We start from the raw sequence: 22252 nt of genomic DNA on the forward strand, positions 1-22252 counted from the left end.
TCTTTTGATTCATTTTTTTGATCATTCCTAAAATTCTTGTCCAAGGTTGCAATCTTTTGATGCATTTTTTTGATCATTCCTAAAATTCTTGTCCAAAATTGCAATCTTTTGATTCATTTTTTTGGATCATTTCTAAAATTCTTGTTGTTTTCTCTATTCAGCATGAATTAGCAATGTTATGGTTATCGTCTTCGAGATGCGAGGCTAGTGAATTAGCCTACCATTAATATCTGTTTATGTTCGACAACAAGATTTACGCTTCTTATATTTTAAAACACTTTTTAACCAACTTTACCCATCCACATTTTTTCCATTTTTTTCTTTTTTTTTTTCTTCTTCTTTTTGAATTGTGACTAGGCAGAAGATGGAGAAAATGTTCTCCGAAAGTACTTTCTAGAGCAATAATTTGTTTTCTGAGGTAAGTATTAACCTTTTGCTTACTTTTTTTTTTTTTTTTTTTTTTTTTAAATATTATCACCACTTGCAACATAGTGATAACTGTAACTTCATGCACGGGTTTTAACTTTTGCAAGTTATAGTGTCAAGTCTTAAAAGTTTCAAAATGTTATTTGCAGCAAATTAGTAGTTAACATTAAACAACTGAAATGCAAAAGTTAATACATGTAATTTATCTTTAGTAAAATTAACTTTGAATGTAAAACATTTATTAACTAATACAATACGCTAAATGAAAAGTGATTTTGGATGTAAAGCATTTAATAAAGAATACGCTGAAGATAGTTATTATTAAGACAAAGATGAATTAATTAAAGATGTTAAATAATTCTATCATCTAATGAAATTATTTTAATAGAACTACTTTGTAATTAAATATGTCAATGTATAGCACTATTATTAAGTATAAAAGAAAAATTAATACGTAGTGTATTTTTAGATTATTGAGAAAATATACCAGGTGTTTCAAAACAACACCGATAACGTTTGAGATGATTCCTGACACCAAGATAAGACAAAAAAGTATAGACTAACCTGGGTGCTGAAATCCATTGTTTCGGAGTTATAGGCTGCCAAAAACATGAAACAATGAATTTTAAAGGTCAAAAGCTCCAAAACTATGGGACCTAACGTAGTCGAGTCAAGACTTCACTCAGAAACTAATATGTGTGCTATCCAAAAGTACGTGTTTCAGAATCCTAAGGTACTCATGCAACAATTTTTATAGGAGTTTGGCTATGGGCATATAATTTGAAGTACTCACCAACTCCCTCCATAAAATTGTTGCGTAAGTACCTTAGGATTCTGAAATATGTATTTCTGAAAAGTACACATATTAGTTCTTAAGTGAAGTCTTGATCTGATTACAGTAGGTTCCATAATTTTGGAGCTATAGACCTTTAAAGTTCATTTTTCATGTTTTCGGCAGCCTATAACTCCGAAAGGAAGCATTTGTGCACCCAGGTTGGTCTTTTTTTTTTTTTTTTGTGTGTGTGTGTGTGTGTGTGTGTGTGTGTCTTAGCTTGGTGTCAGGAACCACCTCCCAAACGTTGTCGGTGATGTTTTGAAACACTCTGCATTAAATGAAATGCAAATAGAAGGAAAGTTAAAAATTAATAAGAAATTACTTTTACTAAATATATCTTCCGAGAAATTTAGAAACTAGAACAAGGCTTCAAAGAAATTAATGTAAAATGCATCTGCTACAGAAAACTTAAATTGCTAAAAGTACCATAAATGTTGAATCACTGTATAGCATTTTCAAACCTTCTAGTCGAGAAGTATTTGTCTATTATTTTTACATTACAAATATGAAATAACTAGCTCTTATAGTAACATTTGACATTGAGTTGGTATAAACGAGTTCTCCCGAACGTATAACTTAAATAATTACAAACTTTTGACTGGTTTAAAACACGGTTCTCCTGTTTTTTTATAATGTTAGTTGAATGCAGTTTTAAAGACGACACTGATTTTGATGTAGATATAAAGCAGGGTGTATTAAAAAGAACTTTACAACTTTGGAAACTCATATTGATTCATTTATTTAGCTTACAGACATGATTTTGGTGCCATTTTGTAGCAAACTACAAGTTTTTTTTTTTTTTTTTTTTTTTTAAAAAAAAAAAAAACCTAAAGAGGTTCAATGTGCCTTCCATTGGTGGTGCGACACACATCCCATATGAAGACGATTTGTTGCCAAACCAAACGAGCAATTCTATCAGGTCTTTTAATTCTTGCACTATTTGTAATTTGTATGGTTTCAGATGCAGTCTTTTTTTAAATACACGCCAAACTGTCATGTGTGGGACGCCCAGCTGTGAGAAGCACGCCGGGTTGATGTTGTAGGACTCTTTACAAAGCTTTGTCTCACTTGCTCTACAACGTCTTCACACGTACGGGGACGACCTGAACATTTGTTGTGTCTTACCGAACATCCAGTTTCAATAAAACACTTACGCCACTGATAAATAGTAGGCGTACTGGGAGGCTTTTTTACCATACTTTGTACGAAAATTACGTTGCACAGTTGTCGCAAACTTAGATTCTTCAAACCGAAACACACAGCTAGCACGCTCGGGACCAGTAAAGGCAGCCATCTTTGCCGCAACTGCCGCTAACGCTTGCGGTGGCTTGTTTCTGAACTAGTGTACTACGTGAGTCAAAACGATGTATTTTGCTACAAAGTAACACCTAAACCATGTCTGTAACATGTATAAATAAATCAATATGATTATCAAAGTTGTGAAGTTCTTTTTGATACACCCTGTACAGGTACATGGCTCCATTGATCAAAACATGTGAAATAAATTTATCGTAGGATTTTAACGCATATTGCAATTATTCACACAATCTTCTATGGAATTTAAATATATTCATTTGAAAGCCCAATCCAGTTTTACGATCATTATTCAATTTAAAAAAAAAAAATCGCGATTACGTCGCAATATATCTATGTATAACTACTTTCTTGCAATTCTCAGGTATTTTTGAAGTAGATTTAGCTATCGTGTAGTTCACCATAACCTGCGATAGCTATACAATATAGGGACATTGTTGAATTGCTGATGCAAGATTTTGATCAGCTAGCCCAAGTAACTCAAAAGTACTAATTTTAACGTCTAAGAACGCGTATATCTGTCTAACTTAAGAAGAGAAATAATTATTTCAGTCATATTTGCTTTACTATATTAAATAATGACAATATAAATGTAAAATCAAGTCATTTTTACATAAAATACCACAGCCAAGGTGGTAACGTTGGTAAGACTTCCATCTACCAAGTGGATAAACCAGGTTTGATTACCAATAAGGACGTAGTTTATTCTCCCGTTCTGCGGCTGTTTCTGTCAAAAGGATACCTGAGGAAAGTAAAGACCACCAGAGCTTACCGCTGGTTATATCACCTTCCCTTGGACACATTAACATGACCCAAATGGGAGATGTGCCTTTACCTTTACTAAAAGTACCATACATAAAAGTAATGTTTGAAGAATATATTTACGGTTTTACCTTAACAATGTATGCTTACCAACTCACTATCCTCTAAATATCATATACTTCTTAAATTATTCTGTATTAACAAAATTATTAAACTTTATTGTAAGATAAATACTATATAAATAAAATAAATAAATAAATAAATAAATAAATAAATAGCAAATATTGGGTAAAGTAAATATTAAATCATATTACAAGGCGCATCCTGAAAGTAACTTTTCCACGCTTCCCACAGCTAAGAAACCGTATGTTGCGCGAAGCGACTGCATGCGCGTCAGAAAGTGAAGTCCTAGCAGCCAGCGGAACTTACCTAGTGCTCTTAGTAGCGTCGTGGCAGTGGTTGAAGATGGACGTTCCTATTTCAGCTCCCGCCGCGTGTGAAGTACGAACAATGATACAGTTTTCGAATGGGACATACCGCCGATTGAAATCGATCGTGAGTTGTGCCAGATCTATGGGCCTAACATCAGGAGCAAGCAGATGGTGCGTGGCTGGTGTAGCCAATTTGCAGCAGGACTCCAAAATGTGTATGATGAGGAGCACAGTGGGAGGCCAACCGTCATTATAGACGACCTTGTTCGGAAACACTCCTCGCTCCGAGTGATTACCATCTGTTCTTACACCTCAAGAGATTCCTGTCAGGTCAGCAGCATTTTCAGAATGACAGAGACGCGGAGGAGGTTGTCAAACAGTTGTTCCAATCTGAGGCGGACAAGTTCTATGAAACAGGTATAAATAAGCTGGTCCCATGGTATGACAAATGTCTGAATTCCGGTGGTGAATACATTGAAAGATAGCTAAACACGTCCTGTGTCTGATACAATAAATGTTTACATTCAATTGTGTTTTGTTTCTGTTCAAGACCTTTGGGAAATTTACATTCTGGATGTACCTCGTATGTGCTGATATAAACTTACAGCTACTGTGAACAAGTTGTTAAATTTAGTAGAAGAAAATAGTTCTTAAGACTGTAAATTACAAGTTATCCTATTATTTAACGTTTACTTTTTAAAAAAATGCAAAATAAAGAAACCAACCTGCAACCCCAACATTGGAATCAGCCTCAGTGTTTTGAAAATCTAGACCAAAAAATTCATTTAAAAAATAAGTAACATTAAAATAAAAACAGCTAAATGGGAATAAAAAATCTTTATAACTAAAGAACTAACTGCTACAACAAACTTACATATAAAAGTTATAAATGCAACTACATTACGAAAAAATAATAAAAAATTGAAGGCTGTAGGAAAGGTATCTAATAAAAATGATAACATATAACGCAACATAAAAATAGACCAAAACTATTAGACTCCAATTCTTATTGAGAACAAGTTACCTCTCTTACTTTTTTGTGAATTTTGATATATGGTTGAGTAAACTTAAACTAACATAGAGTATTGGTAACATACAATACAGTAAAGTTCCTAAAACTTTGCACTCGATAATCCGAAAGTCCGGATAACTCGGCCGTACCCTGGCAAGACGAAAAAACCCGCGAGCAGACCCGTTCAAGGTCAAACCCGCTCTATACCTTCATAAAGTACGTACTTTTCCTTTGTTTAAGGGTAATTGGGCAGTTTATTATCTGTGGTATTCTCAAGCAACAAATACATACAAGCAAAGTACTGCATTTTCTGAGGAAACACAAGTATTTACTCTTTTTTAACCCCATTCCCGATAACCCACCATTTTCACAAACTCGACCACCCTTCGGTCCATATTAGGTCAAGTTTTCGGAACTCTACTGTATCATATTTCAAAAAATTGAACCCATTCAAAAAAAAAAAAAAAAAAAACCTACTAACAACGTACAAAACATACTTTTTATTTATTTATTTTTACTTCATAATTGTATTTCACCTACAACGATGGACTTCTTCAGAAAAATGGAAGTATGGTATATGTGCATTCTTGTTTTTCCCTATAACTACGAAGAAACCAATTCGCTGTCTGTAAACTGTGAAACAGGAAAGTTTCTCCGAAACCAGAAAGTTCAAATACAAATAAAAGAGATATAACTACTGGACTGTAGAACAATCGCTTCAGGCAAGGAAGGGGAGGGGGGGGGGCTGCGATCTCCGTCAATAAAGCGGTTAGATTTATTAGTGTTATTCCAAGTGATGTTTAGTGAATTTAATTTAGCAGTTATCGTTAAAATAATAATAATAATAATAATAATAATAATAATAATAATAATAATAATAATAATAATAATAATAATAATAATAATAATAATAATAATAATAATAACACTTTTCCCCTAAACACACCTCAGAAGAACAAAGATGAAGAAATATACAGGAAGGACCATTATTCTACATATCATAATTATAAAATTTAGTTCTCTATCGTTGAGCTTGAAGATGTATAAGATATATATTTGGTACATCGATTGTATTTCTTGGTACTAGAATAACTTAAACGTAAGTGGAATATAGATGACAAAGAAACAAAGATTACAATTAGTACGTTTTACATAAACTTCATGACTACATTTCAATTTTTGTAGAACTCTCTATTACTTAAATAAAGCCAGTAGTTTTTATTAGTCATTTTTCAAATATATCGAAAAGAACGAGAATACATTTTTTATGCAGTAATGATCATATACAACATTTAGAAAACATCTCAAAGGTAAAAATTATACAAGCAAGAACAGCTCTTTCATAGTATCAGTAAAGAAAATTTAGATTAGTACCTGGAAAAATATTAGATAGTTATTATTTTACTTCAAATAGTACAACAGAATGATAAGATTAGATTATATCATAGACTCAGTCAAGAAAATATCATGCATGGTCAACGTTAGCATACAAAAGTAGTGTAAGCAATTTAAAATTCTGCATAATTACTTATACGCTAAATTTGGATTTTAACGTTGATGTAATAACGTTGAAAACTAAGATATCTATATTTTAGTATGTGCTGTCTTTATTTTGTTAACGAATATTTGATCAGCCTCTAATAATATACGAAGAACTAAGCTGTTCTTCCACAAAATATTAGTGATATAGTGTATAAGCAAAATTTAAACTATGAAAGTTTATTCGTAATTATCAGGCAAACAATTTTGTTTCTTTTGCCGAACTGGATACAAACGGAGGGGTATCGTAAAATTCTAATTATCACCAGGAAGTTAAGATATGATGATGAAATTTTGTTAGTGTTACGTTTGGTTCTTATGTTCATGATGTTAAGGAAATTAGTTCCTAATGAGTTCTTTTAACAGGGTGTGCCAAAAGTGACTAAAGTGCATGATGGATAATATTGAGGCTCGCACTGTGATAAAGTTCCTGCATTTAAAGGGTAATAATGGCAGACAAATTCATGACGAGATGAATGCTGTGCATGGCGATTATTGTCCATCGTGTGACACCACTGTAAAGTGGGAAAGGAAATTTCAAATTGATCATTTGTCCCTCACAGACGACCCAAGATTTGGAAGATCGTCCCTGATACACGATGAGGCCACTGTAAAGAAAGTGGAGTGTTTAATCCTCGAAGTCAGACGTGTTACCATCTAAACGATTATGAATGAGACTGGTCTTAGTTATGGTAGTGTCTGGAAAATTATCCATAACGAACTTCACATGTCTAAGGTATCTAAGCAGTCTGTTCCTCGTTTGCTGACGCCTTTTCAGAAGCACCAGCTCATTCATCCCAAGCTGCTGTCGACAAAGCAAGGGTGTGTGGTTTCCAGGTATTGCAGCATCCGCCTTATTCTCCCGACCTCTTTTTTTCTTGTTTCCCCAAATGAAAAGTCCGTTGCGTAGTCGCCATTTTGACAACACACATGACATCATTCATGAAGTGGAAGAATGGTTTAAAGCACAATGTATAGAGTACTATAATGAATGTATTCGTAATGTGAAGCAACGCTGGGAGAAATGTGTAAATCTGGGTGGTGACTACATAGAGAGGGGTTAACAACTATAAAATCATAACAATCCCTGTATCCTGATTTTTTTATACTATGATAATTTACGGTACCCCCTCGTACACTTAAGAAAATTAATAATCAAATTATTTCCTACTATATCAGTTAACCACACTGTTTTTCATATTTCTATAAATATGTTATATCAATTCTGTCCCCTAACAGGGTGTGTACATAAAGGATATATGAATGAAATTAACTTATGTAGGACCTCTTTTCTTATTTTCCTTTTTTTTTTTTTTTTTTTTTTTTTTTTTTAAGAAAAACTATCACTAATGCTCAATTGAGTGGCAATAATCTTCGACGATTTGACATCGCAAAAGAACAGACAATGAACAATTCAAACAATGCACCTAAACTTCGATATTAGCAAAAGAGGAAAGAAATGGAAATGGCTCTCAGGGAAGCCTACGAGGGAAAACGACATGACAGGAACAAACATAAATAGCAGTCATTAGAAAATGCAGTTTGATTCATGTCCACATATTTACAAAATCAAACCAACATAAAACATTAATTCGATTTATTTCACAGGGAAGTCAATAAAAACTAATTTAAAATCTGTAAGTAAAAAATCATCTGCAATGCTTGGGAAGATTGTGGAAAGGAATTCAGCATCTACAAATGCATGAATGTAAGGAATTTGTTATAATCTGATAAAATCTGGGGAGAAAGGAGGGAACAGAGACACAAGTTTTTATGACCTGGAGCATCAATTGAGAAGTCTTGGTCCAATGTTTCCATGCCTAGCTGTTGATCCACTTTAGGTCTCTGTTTATTTCTGGTACTAAAAAACAGATCATCCTCAACGGTAGTACCACTTGATGATGAGGGCATATTGCTGTTCTCTGCAAATGAGAAGGTACACACACACTTCCCAATGTGAAAAAGGCAAAACACCTACGTTCCTACCATGGTTACTATTATCTACATTCTAAGGTTACGCTTCATTTTTTGCAGGGAAAAAATAGATCAAAATATACTTAATTTTGTAATTAAGCGTTTTTTAGCTGCCTAATTAGTTTAGTACGTTGCATGGCATGTTTTAATTTTAGATGTTTAATAAGGATAGATAAATACAGCGTGTCTACTGTAAGACTCCATGATTATAAAAGTCTATTTCTTTTTCATTTCAGGTCATTTTGTTGAAATTCTCATGACAGCAGAGGGAGATACTCAACTACTTTTACGTGGTAATGTTATAGCTCGCATTATTACAACACTGGCGCTACAGCAATAAACTGTTTCTAAAATGGCGACCTCACACGAACGTCCAAGGTTGTGTGGTGGTATGCAAAACCAAAATCCATAATTCAAGTGAAACGAAACTTGTCGTGTACAATATTGACCCTCTAAGAAGAAGTGATGTGATCAGTTTTTAATAACTAGCAGTGTTGTGAAAGAACGCAGTAGTGGAAATCACGGTATTCAGGAAGAGGTTGTAGCAAATGTGCGGAGATCTTTTGAACGAGGACTCCAAAGAAATCAATTAGGCAAGCAGCGAGAGTACTGGAAATAAAAAGATAAACAATTAACAAAATTCTTCATCGGCGATTGTGCTTGTAAACTTCAGATGATACAAATGTGAAGAAAATCAGTCCTGATAACCGACCAAACCGCATTGCTCACGCCAATACATTTTTATTGTGCATAATGTTTTCAGATGATGACACTTACACCTAAAGTAAATCGCCACAACGTGCCAATTAGTGGTTCAGTAAATCCCCATGCATTTGTACAATACGTACGACACATCCAAAATTTAGTGTTTGATGTGGTCTTATTGCCAATAATCATCCTATTGTGCTGTATGGTTGCGAAATATGGTCGCTTATTCTGAGAGAAGAACACAGACTGAAAGTATTTGAGAACAAGATCCTGAGACGAATATTTAAATATCTTGCAGAAATTTGTTGTATCACAGAAAGCACACATGTAACAAACAATAACCTTTCCGTAGGATGGCATTCTACCATATCAAGACCTTGAGGTCTACATGTTTTAAATGTCACATTCCCCACGTTGGATTAGTTGCGGCGGACCAATTTCTTGGCTTCTATGTTACCCGACATTACACCATTGGACTTCTTTTTTCTTATGGGGGTATGACAAAGAGAAAGTTGCGCTACAAAAATTGACAACACATTGGATTTAAAACATCGCATAAGACATAACCTCAGTCACGTTAGAAGTACTGTACATTGCGTAAAATTGACTACAGTGTAGACATTCTTCGTGCCACCCAAAGCATCCTTGTACAAGTGTGGGCCTACTGGACTGAACTCTATTCATTTGCGTCAGACTACAACATTTTGCGTTACATTATCATTCTCATGTATAGTAATGATGGAATACGAATTTTCTTTTCCACTACACTTATGTAAACGGTTGGGAGTCTCACAGCAAATACCCTGTATATACATCAGCACGGCAAAAATTAGAAGTACTTTCAAAATCGAGGCACAAAATTAATGTCACATCACATAATTTGATTAGTGAATACTATTCTAAATATAATTAATTGGTTAACATTTTTGAACAGTAATTTTAATTAAATCTTAAAACATGCAATTCAATATACATATTACAATTACAATTTGGACAATCATTTATTATTTACATGACACAGATGTTTCACTTTTAAATCTGACATTACAATAATAATTCGAACGTATTATTTAGTTTCAATACCGTAATTCAGTTAGTATAGAAGTTAAATAAACAACGAAGTATCATTTTACTTATAATAATTAGCAAAATCCGAAGCTTCAAACAGGTCTGAAAGCAGACTTATCAATCCCCTATCTGTTTGCTACGTCAAATGTAAGGAAATTGCACCATTAACTTCTCTTAGTTGTCAACATTACGAGATCAAGTTGGATTTTCCTTATCAAATCGTGCTAACGAAGCTCAACAGAGAAATTCAAAAGTTTTTTCACACACAGTATATAAACTATAAAGCAATTTATTGGGTCCTCTCTCTCTCTCTATCTATCTCTCCATCTTACTCCACTGATATTCGCACCATGATTGCAGTACTATTTTCGAAACAGAACTTCATCTGATGGGAACGCAATCCAGATTTATTCCTAAATTTTTTCGTGTAATGCTAAGTTAATTGTTGCAAAACCTGGTCTTTCAAAGACCATAATATTGTATTGCAACAAGAACGCTATCTTAATCAAATGCAGTAAAGCTGCTTGCAAAATATTGCAAATAGATTGGAAAATATTGCAAATTTCACATCTATAATGTCCAAAATAATACAAAACTTTCCAAATATATAAATCTGTTCTCAACACACTCCCACCTCTATATCCAACACTTTCTAATCTCCCTGATTTTTCCTTCCTTACTAAGATATCCATACAGTTTTGTAAGAATTAGCTATTTTAGTCAGCTCTCATTGTTATTATCGTTGTTAATGTTTTAATTGCTACTTTTTATTTCGTAACTATTGTATTCTCTGATTTGTCACAAAATTTATGTTAGTTTGCAAAATTACTCTTAAATTTTTTGTGGCATAAAAGACAATTGACTGGGATCCAAGCAACGCAGATGAGATTTCTAAGATACGTTCTCAAAAAGACAAGAAAAAATAAAGTAAGAAATAAATTTATTAAAAATATAGTCAACCAAGAAAATGTCGAGAATATACTTGAATAACTCAAATAATTATAAAAGTAACTAAGAAAGTTCTGTCGCTTTTTCACCCACAACTTTTGAACATCGATATGCCACCTAAGACGTACCACAAAGATCAAAAAATAGTCCCCATCAGCATCAACGACCTTCTACAACATTCTGGGAGGCCATGGGATTCATCCCGATAGAACTTGGTGGGCCGTAAAGCGAAGAAGGTATCAAATGCATTTTGTACCTCTACTAGGGATTTGAACTGGCGTCCGCTAAGGTGATTGTCCAAGGAATGGAACAGGTGATAATTGGACGGTGCAATGTATTGCAGATGCAACAGTGTTTCCCATCCACGGCGTAGAAAGGTGTCCCGGGTCATCCTAGCCACATGGGGCTTAGCGTTGTCCTGTAAAAGGAGGACCCCTTTGCAATTCAGATGTCTTGGCTCCAGAGTTTTGAGTCAATACAATGTCCAGAAATGGCTCCTCCTCAAACGAGACAGCAAAGAAACACAGGTGCCTGCTCGTGTTGCCTTCTGGCCCGGAGTCAAATCATGTGAAACCCATCGAACCAACTTGTAGCGCTTCCCAAGTTGATGAAGGTGCTGCCAAATGGTTCCTCCACTTACACTGAATTGTAGTACCAGTTCCTCTCATGTCTGGCCAATGTTCGCCTCAATTGCTGCCTTAAGATTTTCATTTTGTACATGTGTTGGTCTTCCGGCACGAGGTGTGTCTTCCAAGTGTTTTGTCACCGTCCTTAAACTTATTAAACCACCGCTGCACTATCCGCGTAGTCACGACACCCTCAACAAAGGCCTGGCATATCTTCCGCCCCACTGCAGCGGTGTTTGACCCCAGTTTGAACTCGTATAGCATATACGCCCTTATGACGCTCTGTAGAGGTCCCACGTTCACTCTGTTCTTATGTAAGTTCACGGTGTAACAGAACTGCCACAACCAACTAGTATGTTGGATATAGCCACACCAAAAAGTGACTTTCGCATTATTTTCATTCGCATTCAACTCACGGTGTGAGAGCCAATTGGATACAGACCTCCACAAAAAGCAACAGAACTTCCTTGGTTACCTTTCTAGTCCTTTTCTGACCAGATTATATTCTTATTTATTTATTAAGATTACAATAAGGCCTAACAGTTTCATAACTTAATGTTATCTTCATCAGAGTTAATGTCTGATGAAGGTGACATTGAGTTATTGAAACTGTTAGGCCTTATTTTAATCTTAATAAATAAGAATATACTCTGGTCAGAAAAGTATTAATTATTTAAGTAGTAGTTCCAGAATCCAGGTGGATGAAGTTAAATAACTCGTAGAAAAGGTGAAAGAATAATTTCTACATATGGAAATGATAGAAAAGTGACTGTGAGGAAAGCCAAGAAACAAATTGTAGGATAACGTGAAAACAGGGCGAATAAGATTAAGAGAAGGTGAAATGAAACAAGTCGTGTAAAAGTCTCGTATACACTCAGTCTCCGAAGAATGCTTGAAATAGGAAGGGGCAGACCAAAAAAGAATTACCGTCCCAGGGGGTGCAAGGCAAGTTCCCATGCACCGGCTGTCCCGATGCTTTCTTCCTTCTTCATTTCTCCAGGTACGGACCCCTATGACCCACCCATTCCCTTGTACGAATAAAAATGTTTCGACGAAACAACCCTGAATAAACTACTTAATTTACGTATAATAAACTATTAATGCTATTGTGTCAGTGAAATAAAATCCAAGAAATTTTCCTGATTTAACAATTCCGCTTTCATGAATTACAATTGAAGTAGGAAAGATTCATATATTGACAATTTATTTTTATATCACCAGTTCAATCTTTATCCACAGAAAATAGGAACGATGAAATTATTGTATATTTATAAATTTTAAGAAAATTTGGGAGATGTGTCCTCAGTTTTGTTTACTGTCTAAATTCTTTAATAATGTAGATCATACGTTTAGCTAAATGATACTTGTGAGGGTATGTTTAACTCACTGTTCAGGACGTGCGGATATAGAAGTAAAACTTTCGATTACAAGATTATATATATATGAAGCATTAATGTGAACTGGAAAATTCAAAATTGGAGAGCAAATTATTAAGAAGATCGGAATGCAGATGATAAGGTTATTATAGCTTGAACCGAAGAAAGACTATAGGAGATGATAGACAAAATAGTTGACACTTTAAAACTATATGGGATAGAAATCATCATCGAAAAATCGAAAGTCATGAAAACATCCCGTGGGAATGCGTCCTTACGGGTCAGAGTAGAAAAAAGAGAATTTGAAGAGGTCGATAATTGCAAGTATCTGGGAAGTATTTTGACGATACGCGCTTACTGCACCAAAGAGATCACATCAAGAATTGCCACAGCCAAAGAAGCATTCAACAAGAAAAGGTCACTCTTAAGTAGCAGCCTTAATATTGGACTAAGAAAGAAATTTGTCAAGTGCTATATATGGAGTATTGGACTGTATGATTCAGAGACTTGGACATTACCAAAGTTAAGAGAAAAAATAATTAGAGAGCTTCTAGATGTGGTGTTGTAGGAAGATGGAGAAGATAAAATGGACGGAAAGAATAAAAAACCAAGATATTTTAAAATGGATAGGAGAGAAGAGGCCACTTCTAGCCACCATCCTTTCTAGAAAGGCCAATTGGATTAGACACATCTTGCGGAGAAATTGTCTTCTTCATACCGCCATAGAAGGAAAGATGGAAGGAAGGAGAACACAGCTGATCAATGATTTGAAAAATAGAAGAAAATATTGGGAGTTAATCCTTTATTTGGCACTGTTGCTCTCAAGCAACATCGCTTTCTATTGCGTTATCCGCACGAATTATAACTTCAGTGATCATTTAATTGGCATTATTGCTTTCATACAATATTGATATATATAACTTGTGGGTCACTTCTTTAGATACTTCTAATCTTCGTCAGCAGAGGACAGTCAAATTTAGTATTGTCGAAGCATTATCTCCTACGTTCCGCGAAAGTTCCTTTTCTATTTTTTTTTATTGGTGTTTCTTGCTCTGTAGGAAAATATTTCAAAGAAATTGCAGCTAATTACTGAGAATATTGTTATGATATTTGACCATAATAGGGCAATGCTGCTCAATAGCTACACATAAGATCTATTTTATGGCAATGTTGCTTTGGAATAAACATCCTGTATTTTGTAACCAAAGTACAAAAATACTTTAAAAATTACGAAATTATGATCAGGAAGACATGGTTCGACCATAAAAGCAAACTAAATATTTTAATAGTAATGCTATCAATGCTTCGCAATTAAAAGGTTAAAAGAGGAAGCTGAAGATCGATAACATGGAAGAAACATTTCCAGAACCAAATTGAAAATTAAGAAGAAAAGCTCACTCTCATTAGTCCCAATATCTTCCAAAAGGCAGAATACTTCATAATAATAATAATGATTATGCTTCAAAGCCAAGGAAAGGGCCAGTTATTAGTATTATTAAATATATTGATAATACAGAAAATGTGTATGAAGCCTAAACTATTGGCAATATCAGAAAAGTGTTCGTCGAATATAAAATGCTAATCAGATATATATCACATTTATTTAAGAAGTTTTAGAAGTAGTATACGTGTATTTTGATGAGGCTACAGTAGAGACCTGCACGGGCCGGGCCTGGCCCGAGGCCCGAAGCCCAGCCCGGCCCGCGGGCCGGGCTTGGGCGGGCCGACACTGATTTCTCTCTAGGTTGGGCCGGGCTGGGGCCGATTAATTGCAATTCTTTAATAATTATTGACATTCGTTAAACGATAATTAGAATAAAGGCAAACGTTGAAGAAGTGTGCCCGTAAAAAATGTTATAAAATGAAACTTCGAAAATTTATCGGGCCCGGGCCGGGCTTGGGCCAAGAATTTTTAAAAAAAATTGTCGGGCCGGGCCGGGCTCGGGCCGAAAATCTCCAAAACTTTTCGGGCCCGGGCTGGGCCGGGCCTACGTATATTCGGGCTGGATTGGGCTCGGGCCGAAAAATTCGGCCCGTGCAGGTCTCTAGGCTACAGTATTGTTTTTATCGACCATAAGAAAGAGATCGAAAACTTTATTACAATATAGTACAAACTAAATACAATATATCGGTACATGAGAAAAAGCTATGCCTCTACCAGTAACTTTTTTGGCTAAAACTTTCCGTTTAAGAAAAGTATTTTAAAGTCTTGACTCATTTTGTACTTAATTAGAAACTTGATTCGCAAATAAAGGGGACACGGTGGCTCAGTGGTAGAGTGCTTATCTCTAATGAGTGGAATCCCTGGTTCGATCCCCGCCCAAATAAGTTTGAGGTAGACAGCGTCGTGTCCATGGGTTTTCTCGTTTCTTCCCACTTTCTCATCCCACTAATACTTCCATTATCAATAACTTGCTTTAATCATTGTCTCCCTTAGCGTAAAGGTCATAGTCGTGAGTAGCGATGACCAGAACCGGTAGAAGATCCAGTTCCGGAACCGGTTTTTCGGATCCAGGTCTGGAATCGGTTCTTCGGGTCCAGGTCTGGAACCGGTTCTGAAAACCGGATCTCCAAGAACCGGACCTTTGTGGCCCTCCCTACGCTAATCCCGAGCTCCTGGCAGGCTGTGAAGAATGTGCTAGATGAAATGGTGGAAGGGACAGGCAGGCGTCCAGGCGGCGGCCGCTTGTCTCATTTGGCTAAATAAACTGGGCAACTGGCAAACTCATTGGCTAAACAGGCAAACTGGCAAACTCATTTGGCTAAACACCCACTGGTGGACCAATTTTTTTTTCTGGGGGCACAAGCGGGTCTGGGCGGGGAGGGCACAAGCGTATGGTCCTCTTTGCAATGTTTTGAAGATGAATTTTGTGCCTCCTTTACGGGTCTTTGGGGGCTTTCCGATCCAGGTCTGGAACCGGTTCCTAAGATCCCGTTTTGGAACCGGGTTTTCGGATCCAGGTCTGGAAACGGTTCCTAAGATCCGGTTCTGGAACCGGGTTTCAGATCCAGGTCTGGAACCGGAACTTGCTGGCCATCCCTAGTCGTGAGACGTTAAACTGAAAGATTTCATTTTTTATTTTACATTCGCAAATAACTAAAATGTGAAGCAATTTTGATCGATGTCTGCCTATCTTTGTAATTAACCTTAAGAAAACAACTTTCTTTATATCCAATGACGTTAGTCATTCTACTATTGTTTTTGAGATAGAATTTAATCTTGACGAAAACGAAATTTTGATTTGTTAATAAAGCATTTTATGTAGTACTGAGCTAATTTAACCCAAAACTGATCCCTCGAAGATCTTAATATTGTATCTCAACATAAAATCAATCTTAATCAAACGGTAGCATACTTTATTGCAAATTGTAATAAATTTTCCCCTGGTAATGTCTAAAATTATAAAAAATTTCTCCAAGTATAATTTCCCTCCCAGAAAATTTGCACCTCTTTACCCAACCTTCCTGTTGCCTCCCTTCTTGATACGGAACTTAAAACTTCTGCGAGCATCAGCTATCTTAGTCAACATTCATTATTGTTATTTGTTATTTCATGTTTAATATTACTGTTATTTATTGCCTGTTAGCCACAAAAGCGACAAGTACGCTAAATTGTATTTATCTTTTTTGTTTAATAAATAATACTATGCACTATCGACTAAGGCTCCTATGTATTATCCATTAACAATATATTTCAATGCCTTTCAACCATGTATACTCTTTCTTCCTGGGGAGAGAAACTTGTCAAGTCAATTTATTCCTTAATGGATAAGATCAAAAACTTGAATCATTTGAACGAGCTCAATCAAATATGTGGAGTATTTTTCTACATCTTCATTACCACTTCCTAGTCTACTTGGTATAGATCAAACTTTTTTTTTTCTCGTTAAATATACCACATTCACTTTTTTCACGTTTCCATTCTTACAGTCTGTAGCTAAATTTGGAAGATTGCACCCTATAATATTAGTCTAGTTATACACGTTCGAAATTTAATATATATACTAGCTAAACCTGCGCTCTCTACACAGCGCATCATTCACATGAATTTCCTTGTCATTCCTCACAACATCTGTACATGTCCCTTTACAGACACAGGCAAAAGATGTCTTGATAAATATCCGCAAGGGGTACCATAAAGTGGAGAATTTTCGATTATTTTTTCAATATCTCGCACCGTTTGCAAGATTTGACTCTACTTAAAGTTGGAGTTTCTAATTCATGTATGATCAGTGTTTTCTCTCTTCTTGCATGCAGTATATAATAAGCAAATACATTACACATAACTTTGCAACGTCAGTGATATATGGTGTTCATTGGGCAGTACATTCCAAACAATAAAGATTTATCTTAGGCTGGAGAAATGGTTATCCTTCATTTTACCTTATCATTTGGCCATGAAACTAACGTTGGAAAGATATACTAAACCCGTATATGAATGTGTGTTGTTGGAATGTATAACTCGTAGGATACGATGCTTTACTTAAAATTTCAACACTTCCAGTGTATCCCTAAACAAATGTAATAAAGAAATAACGACCATTTTTTTTAAAATATTCAATAAGAACCAAACAATCTACACAATATTTGCAATCGACGAGTGAAAACGACATCTTTCTAGAGCCTGTGATTCCCGAGAACTTACTGTCGAAAGGATTGGCCACGAACATATAACCTTTTCTTGACTACAAACATATAAACCTAATATTTTAATGTATAGACTCAGTAACGTTATTAATGTTGATATTTCCTTATTGTGTTCCAAATTAATGAGAATTATGTACAAAGAGACATATTGGAGATACATTTATCTAAATCATTCATTTATCAGTAATGAATTTAAGAGCTTCCAACTTAAACGATAGTAGAAAAAAGTAGTGACAAGTTGATCTAATATATATATAGTTAAAAGAACGAAATTCTTAATCAAGCATGAAAAATAAATTAATTACAAAGAAACAGTGAAAACATTATCACAGTACATTATAAAAGAAAAAAAAAGTACATTATTAGCACTTTCGCTATATACTTCATCAGGTAGGTGGAAGAGACACAAAGTAGAATGAAACAAAAATCAAAGATGGGAAGGTAACAAGCATATAGTAAGGCGCCATATTGGAATTGAGAATTAGGTTATAGTGTTGCCAGGTTAAAAATGAAAACAATTTAGTTGGGGAAGATTAAACTAATAAGACGAATTGTTTGGTAGGCACATAGAACAAAGAAAAAATAATAAATTAATAAAAATTATTTGTTTAAAATTCTGAAAAATAATAGGAAATGAAAAATAAGAGAACTGAAAATGTAAAATATAAATTAATGAATATATTTAAAAAAGTAACTTAGAAATAGCAATGGCAATAATGAAAGATAACACAGAATGAAAAATATGTGGGAAAAATAATAGTAAAAAATAAGGAAACAGCAATGTGCCGGTGTACACCACGTAAAGGAATTTTGTTTGTCAGAGACACAACGTGAAAATTAAAGTTTGAATTTTTGCATTTCCTCTTCCCGCCCATTTTCACTTAGGGATGAATGAATATTTGAAAATATAAAATACTTAAGTCTTTGCATTTCTCGAGTAAAGAGTCATTTAGTTTCACCATTCTATTCCACTTTCAGTTTAGTATTTTGCATCCTGAGCAGTATACTAACCCGCTAATCTCAACAGCACTTCGTATTGTCTATCGAGAAAGGATTTTTTATAATTACTCCACAGATGTTGTAAGGTTCCATACCTTCATGTAAGTAACCTCTATAAACACACGCTTCATTCACAACCACATGCTATTGTGTACAAACATTGTCACCAGCAGACGATGGAAGGAGAACACCAGGAAATCACGAAGTTGGCTCGGAAGGAAACCGAAGATGGACGACCCTCTCCTCACCTACCTCCCCTTCAGAGGACATCCATAAAAGAGGACCACAAGTGGACAGAAGTATCAGTTAACAGCTTATCATTAACCTACCAACACCCCTCTCCGGATCCCGTATTGGGCGCATCTGTCCTTCTAAATCTTATTTCTGGCGGCTGTATTGAAAGAGCTATCCTACAGCTACCTTCCTTCTGGGGCTATCCTATCTTCCGAGGTTGCATTGGACAAAGAGGAGTCCTTGTAATGACCTACCCCTGAGGTTGCAATGAACGAAGGAGTTCCTACTTTAACCTAAGACGATTATACATCTATTTCCGAAGCTACTACTGTGTGCAGAGGATTCTTTAAACACTGAGAAACGTTTTACTATATTACAAAGAAATTTTGTTAATTATCATAGAGATATATTTCTATAAACGAATAGGTGAAGGGCTTAAATCCCGGAATGTTTTATTAGACTCTACTGAAAACATTGCAATATATATGGGAAATAAATTAGTGACTGTTCATGTCTTGGGACCAAATGGATTGATCACACCCATCAACAAATTCTAATTCTAACTTCTGACCCTCCACATCCTTCTAAAAATTTATGGTAATTCATCAAACAGCTCTTGAGAATTTGTGTCTTCCGGATGAACATACGGACCCAAATCTCTCTCTCTCTCTCTCTAAAATCAACTCCTTAGTAAAGAAGTTATCCTGCAATTTGTTTCTTGGCTTTCCTCACAGCCACTTTACCAAAGCACTTTTGTACTTTTGAGCAAAGCGAACCCCTTAAATATTAAAAAGAAATTGACGAAGATAACAATAAGTGTATGGGAAATTAAGTCAGTGTAATAAGATAAGATATTAAACAACAGGTGTATGAGGAAATTAAGTCAGTGTAGTAAGCTAAGATATTAAACAATATGTGTATGGGAAACTAAGTCAGTGTAGGAAGCTAGAATATTAAACAATATATGTATGGAAAATTAAGTCAGTGTAGTAAACTATGATATTAAACAATAGGTGTATAGAAAATTAAGTCAGTGTAGGAAGCTACGTTATTAAACAATAGGTATATGGGAAATTAAGTCAGTATAGTAAGCTAAGATATTAAACAATAAGTGTATGGTAAATTAAGTCAATGTAGTAAGCTAAGATATTAAACAATAGGTATATGGGAAATTAAGTCAGTGTAGTAAGCTATGATATTAAACAACAGGTGTATGGAAAATTAAGTGAGTATAGAAGGCTAGGATATTAAACAACAGGGTATGGGAAATTAAGATAGTGTAGTAAGCTAGGATATTAAACAATAGATGTATGGGAAATTAAGTCAGTGTAGTAAGCTATGATATTAAACAACAGGTGTATGGAAAATTAAGTGAGTATAGAAGGCTAGGATATTAAACAACAGGGTATGGGAAATTAAGATAGTGTAGTAAGCTAGGATATTAAACAATAGATGTATGGGAAATTAAGTCAGTGTGGTAAGCTAGGATATTAAAGAAGCTTACGATCAGGGCTGATTCGCAAACAGAGCAGGAACATGTCTTTCTATCTCGTTCTGACGAGCATGGGAGAGTCTAGGGAAGATAAAGCTTAAGCTGAAGTACTTATAGTATACCTTTAGTGTGTGTAATATATAGGGGCACGTTCACTTCCATGTAAATGAGAAAACAATGGTAACAATATGCCAGCAAGTAAACGCATGACACATGAAATATTCATATTTTAGTCGTACACCAACTAGAAATGAAGGCACGGAACCTTTGTACACAAATAAGTACACTAACATAACAAAGAATTGTCATAATTACTGCCGGCTCACAACCTTTCATATCTATAATTCAGGCACGTACACGTACGCACGAATTTATCTCAGGAGGGGGCCAGAGCTTTTGGAGGGGGTCCAAATTCAATATGAGGATAAATTGTATTAAAATTCGTAAAATTACCACTACATTTATAGAAAAATCAGGATTTCGAGGAAGAGGTTCGGATCCTAGTACCCACCTTCTCCACACATCGCCGATATAATTCATAAGAGTATATTAAGATTTACATATTGAAATCATACTATACATTCTACAAAGAATATGTTTACCCATTATCAGGACAGAATTAAGTTTATAATTGAGATTCTTATTATTTTTTCTTAACATATCGCCATATTATATAGAATGTCAATGAATCTTGTAAAAAATCACTATTATTTTAACTAGGTTCAGGTGGGACTATTGTGAGACACCCTAAAATTAGGGGCTATTAGAAGACATACGCACAGAATTAGAAGGACGTATAGTACACTAGAGGCTTTTAAAAGCACTAAATGTTAGCCCGTTGAGTGATCTATTATGCTGATGTATGAAAAACATTCTTGAGCACTGACTAATGGTAAGAAAAGATTCCATCCCAAAGCTTTCCATTTTGTGACCAAAAACCTTTTGTTTTAAACTCTTGAACTATATATATGATAATCTAACATTCAAAATATTAGCAGGCAGTAGACATTAAGGAGTAACACAATCACCACCCACGTGTCAAGTAGCCTGTGGGGGGCTGGAGCTGTCAACAACATGGAGCTATTATGAGACAGTTCCCGAGACTATTATGTAATAGTTGTTATGACTATTGAAATGCACTGCTCTTCTGTTTATGTACTAATTTTTGTTCTGCTTATTATAAAGTATCAAAAGTGTACCATTATTCAGATAAATAACACCATATAAACAACTCATTTATGCGTCGTCAAAATTATCTAACCTATTCTTCAAAGCTTTGCGTGTTTGTCACCTTAATTTTCAGTTTTAAAATGAGAAATCTGGTAGAAACAAAGAAAACACTGTGCAATAAAGTCTTATTAAAGCAGGTCATTTAAAAAAATTACAGAAACGGCATGCAGTTAAGATTTTCATCATTTTCTGGACTGTCGTAGTACTTATTTTGAATAAATACTGTGGAAAAAACTATTCCTCACAGTCAAAAAAACTTGGTTTCTCTGATAGAGGATGCCGACGACTGTCTTACAATAACCACAGTTATTGTAAGACAGTCGTCGGCATCCTCTATCAGAGAAACCAAGTTTTTTTGACTGTGAGGAATAGTTTTTTTTTTCCACACATTCATAAGATCACCTGAGTTTGCCCCGTAATAGCCTCACCAAGGGCCGGCCCTAGGCAATTTGCCGCCCCATGCAATGGCATCATTTACCAGTTCCCCTTTGTTCCAGAAAGAACAAATCTTAAAAGCAATAATTTTAACTATGGTAACCTATCATGAACAACGAAGGAGAGGGAAAAAGTACTCGCACTCAGAAAGGCCTAAACATTACAAATACTATCTCGTTGTTTCTGCTTTCTCTCT

The 22252-nt window shown here is 35.1% G+C and overlaps 1 protein-coding gene across 1 annotated transcript in view; it reads right to left on the bottom strand.

Moving 5' to 3' along the window:
- The window catches only part of LOC145660705 (protein amalgam-like), a 464422-nt gene that overhangs the window by 25301 nt on the left and 416869 nt on the right, over positions 1–22252 (bottom strand). Inside the window, exon 10 of the mRNA XM_081726056.1 lies at positions 4494–4535. Within this exon, the coding sequence (XP_081582182.1) occupies positions 4494–4535 (42 nt within the window). The remainder of the gene's footprint in view (positions 1–4493; positions 4536–22252) is intronic.

This window comes from Thermobia domestica, chromosome 9 (genome assembly GCF_964235325.1).
Source record: "Thermobia domestica chromosome 9, izTheDome1.hap1.1, whole genome shotgun sequence".
Classification (NCBI taxonomy): Eukaryota; Metazoa; Arthropoda; class Insecta; order Zygentoma; family Lepismatidae; genus Thermobia; species Thermobia domestica.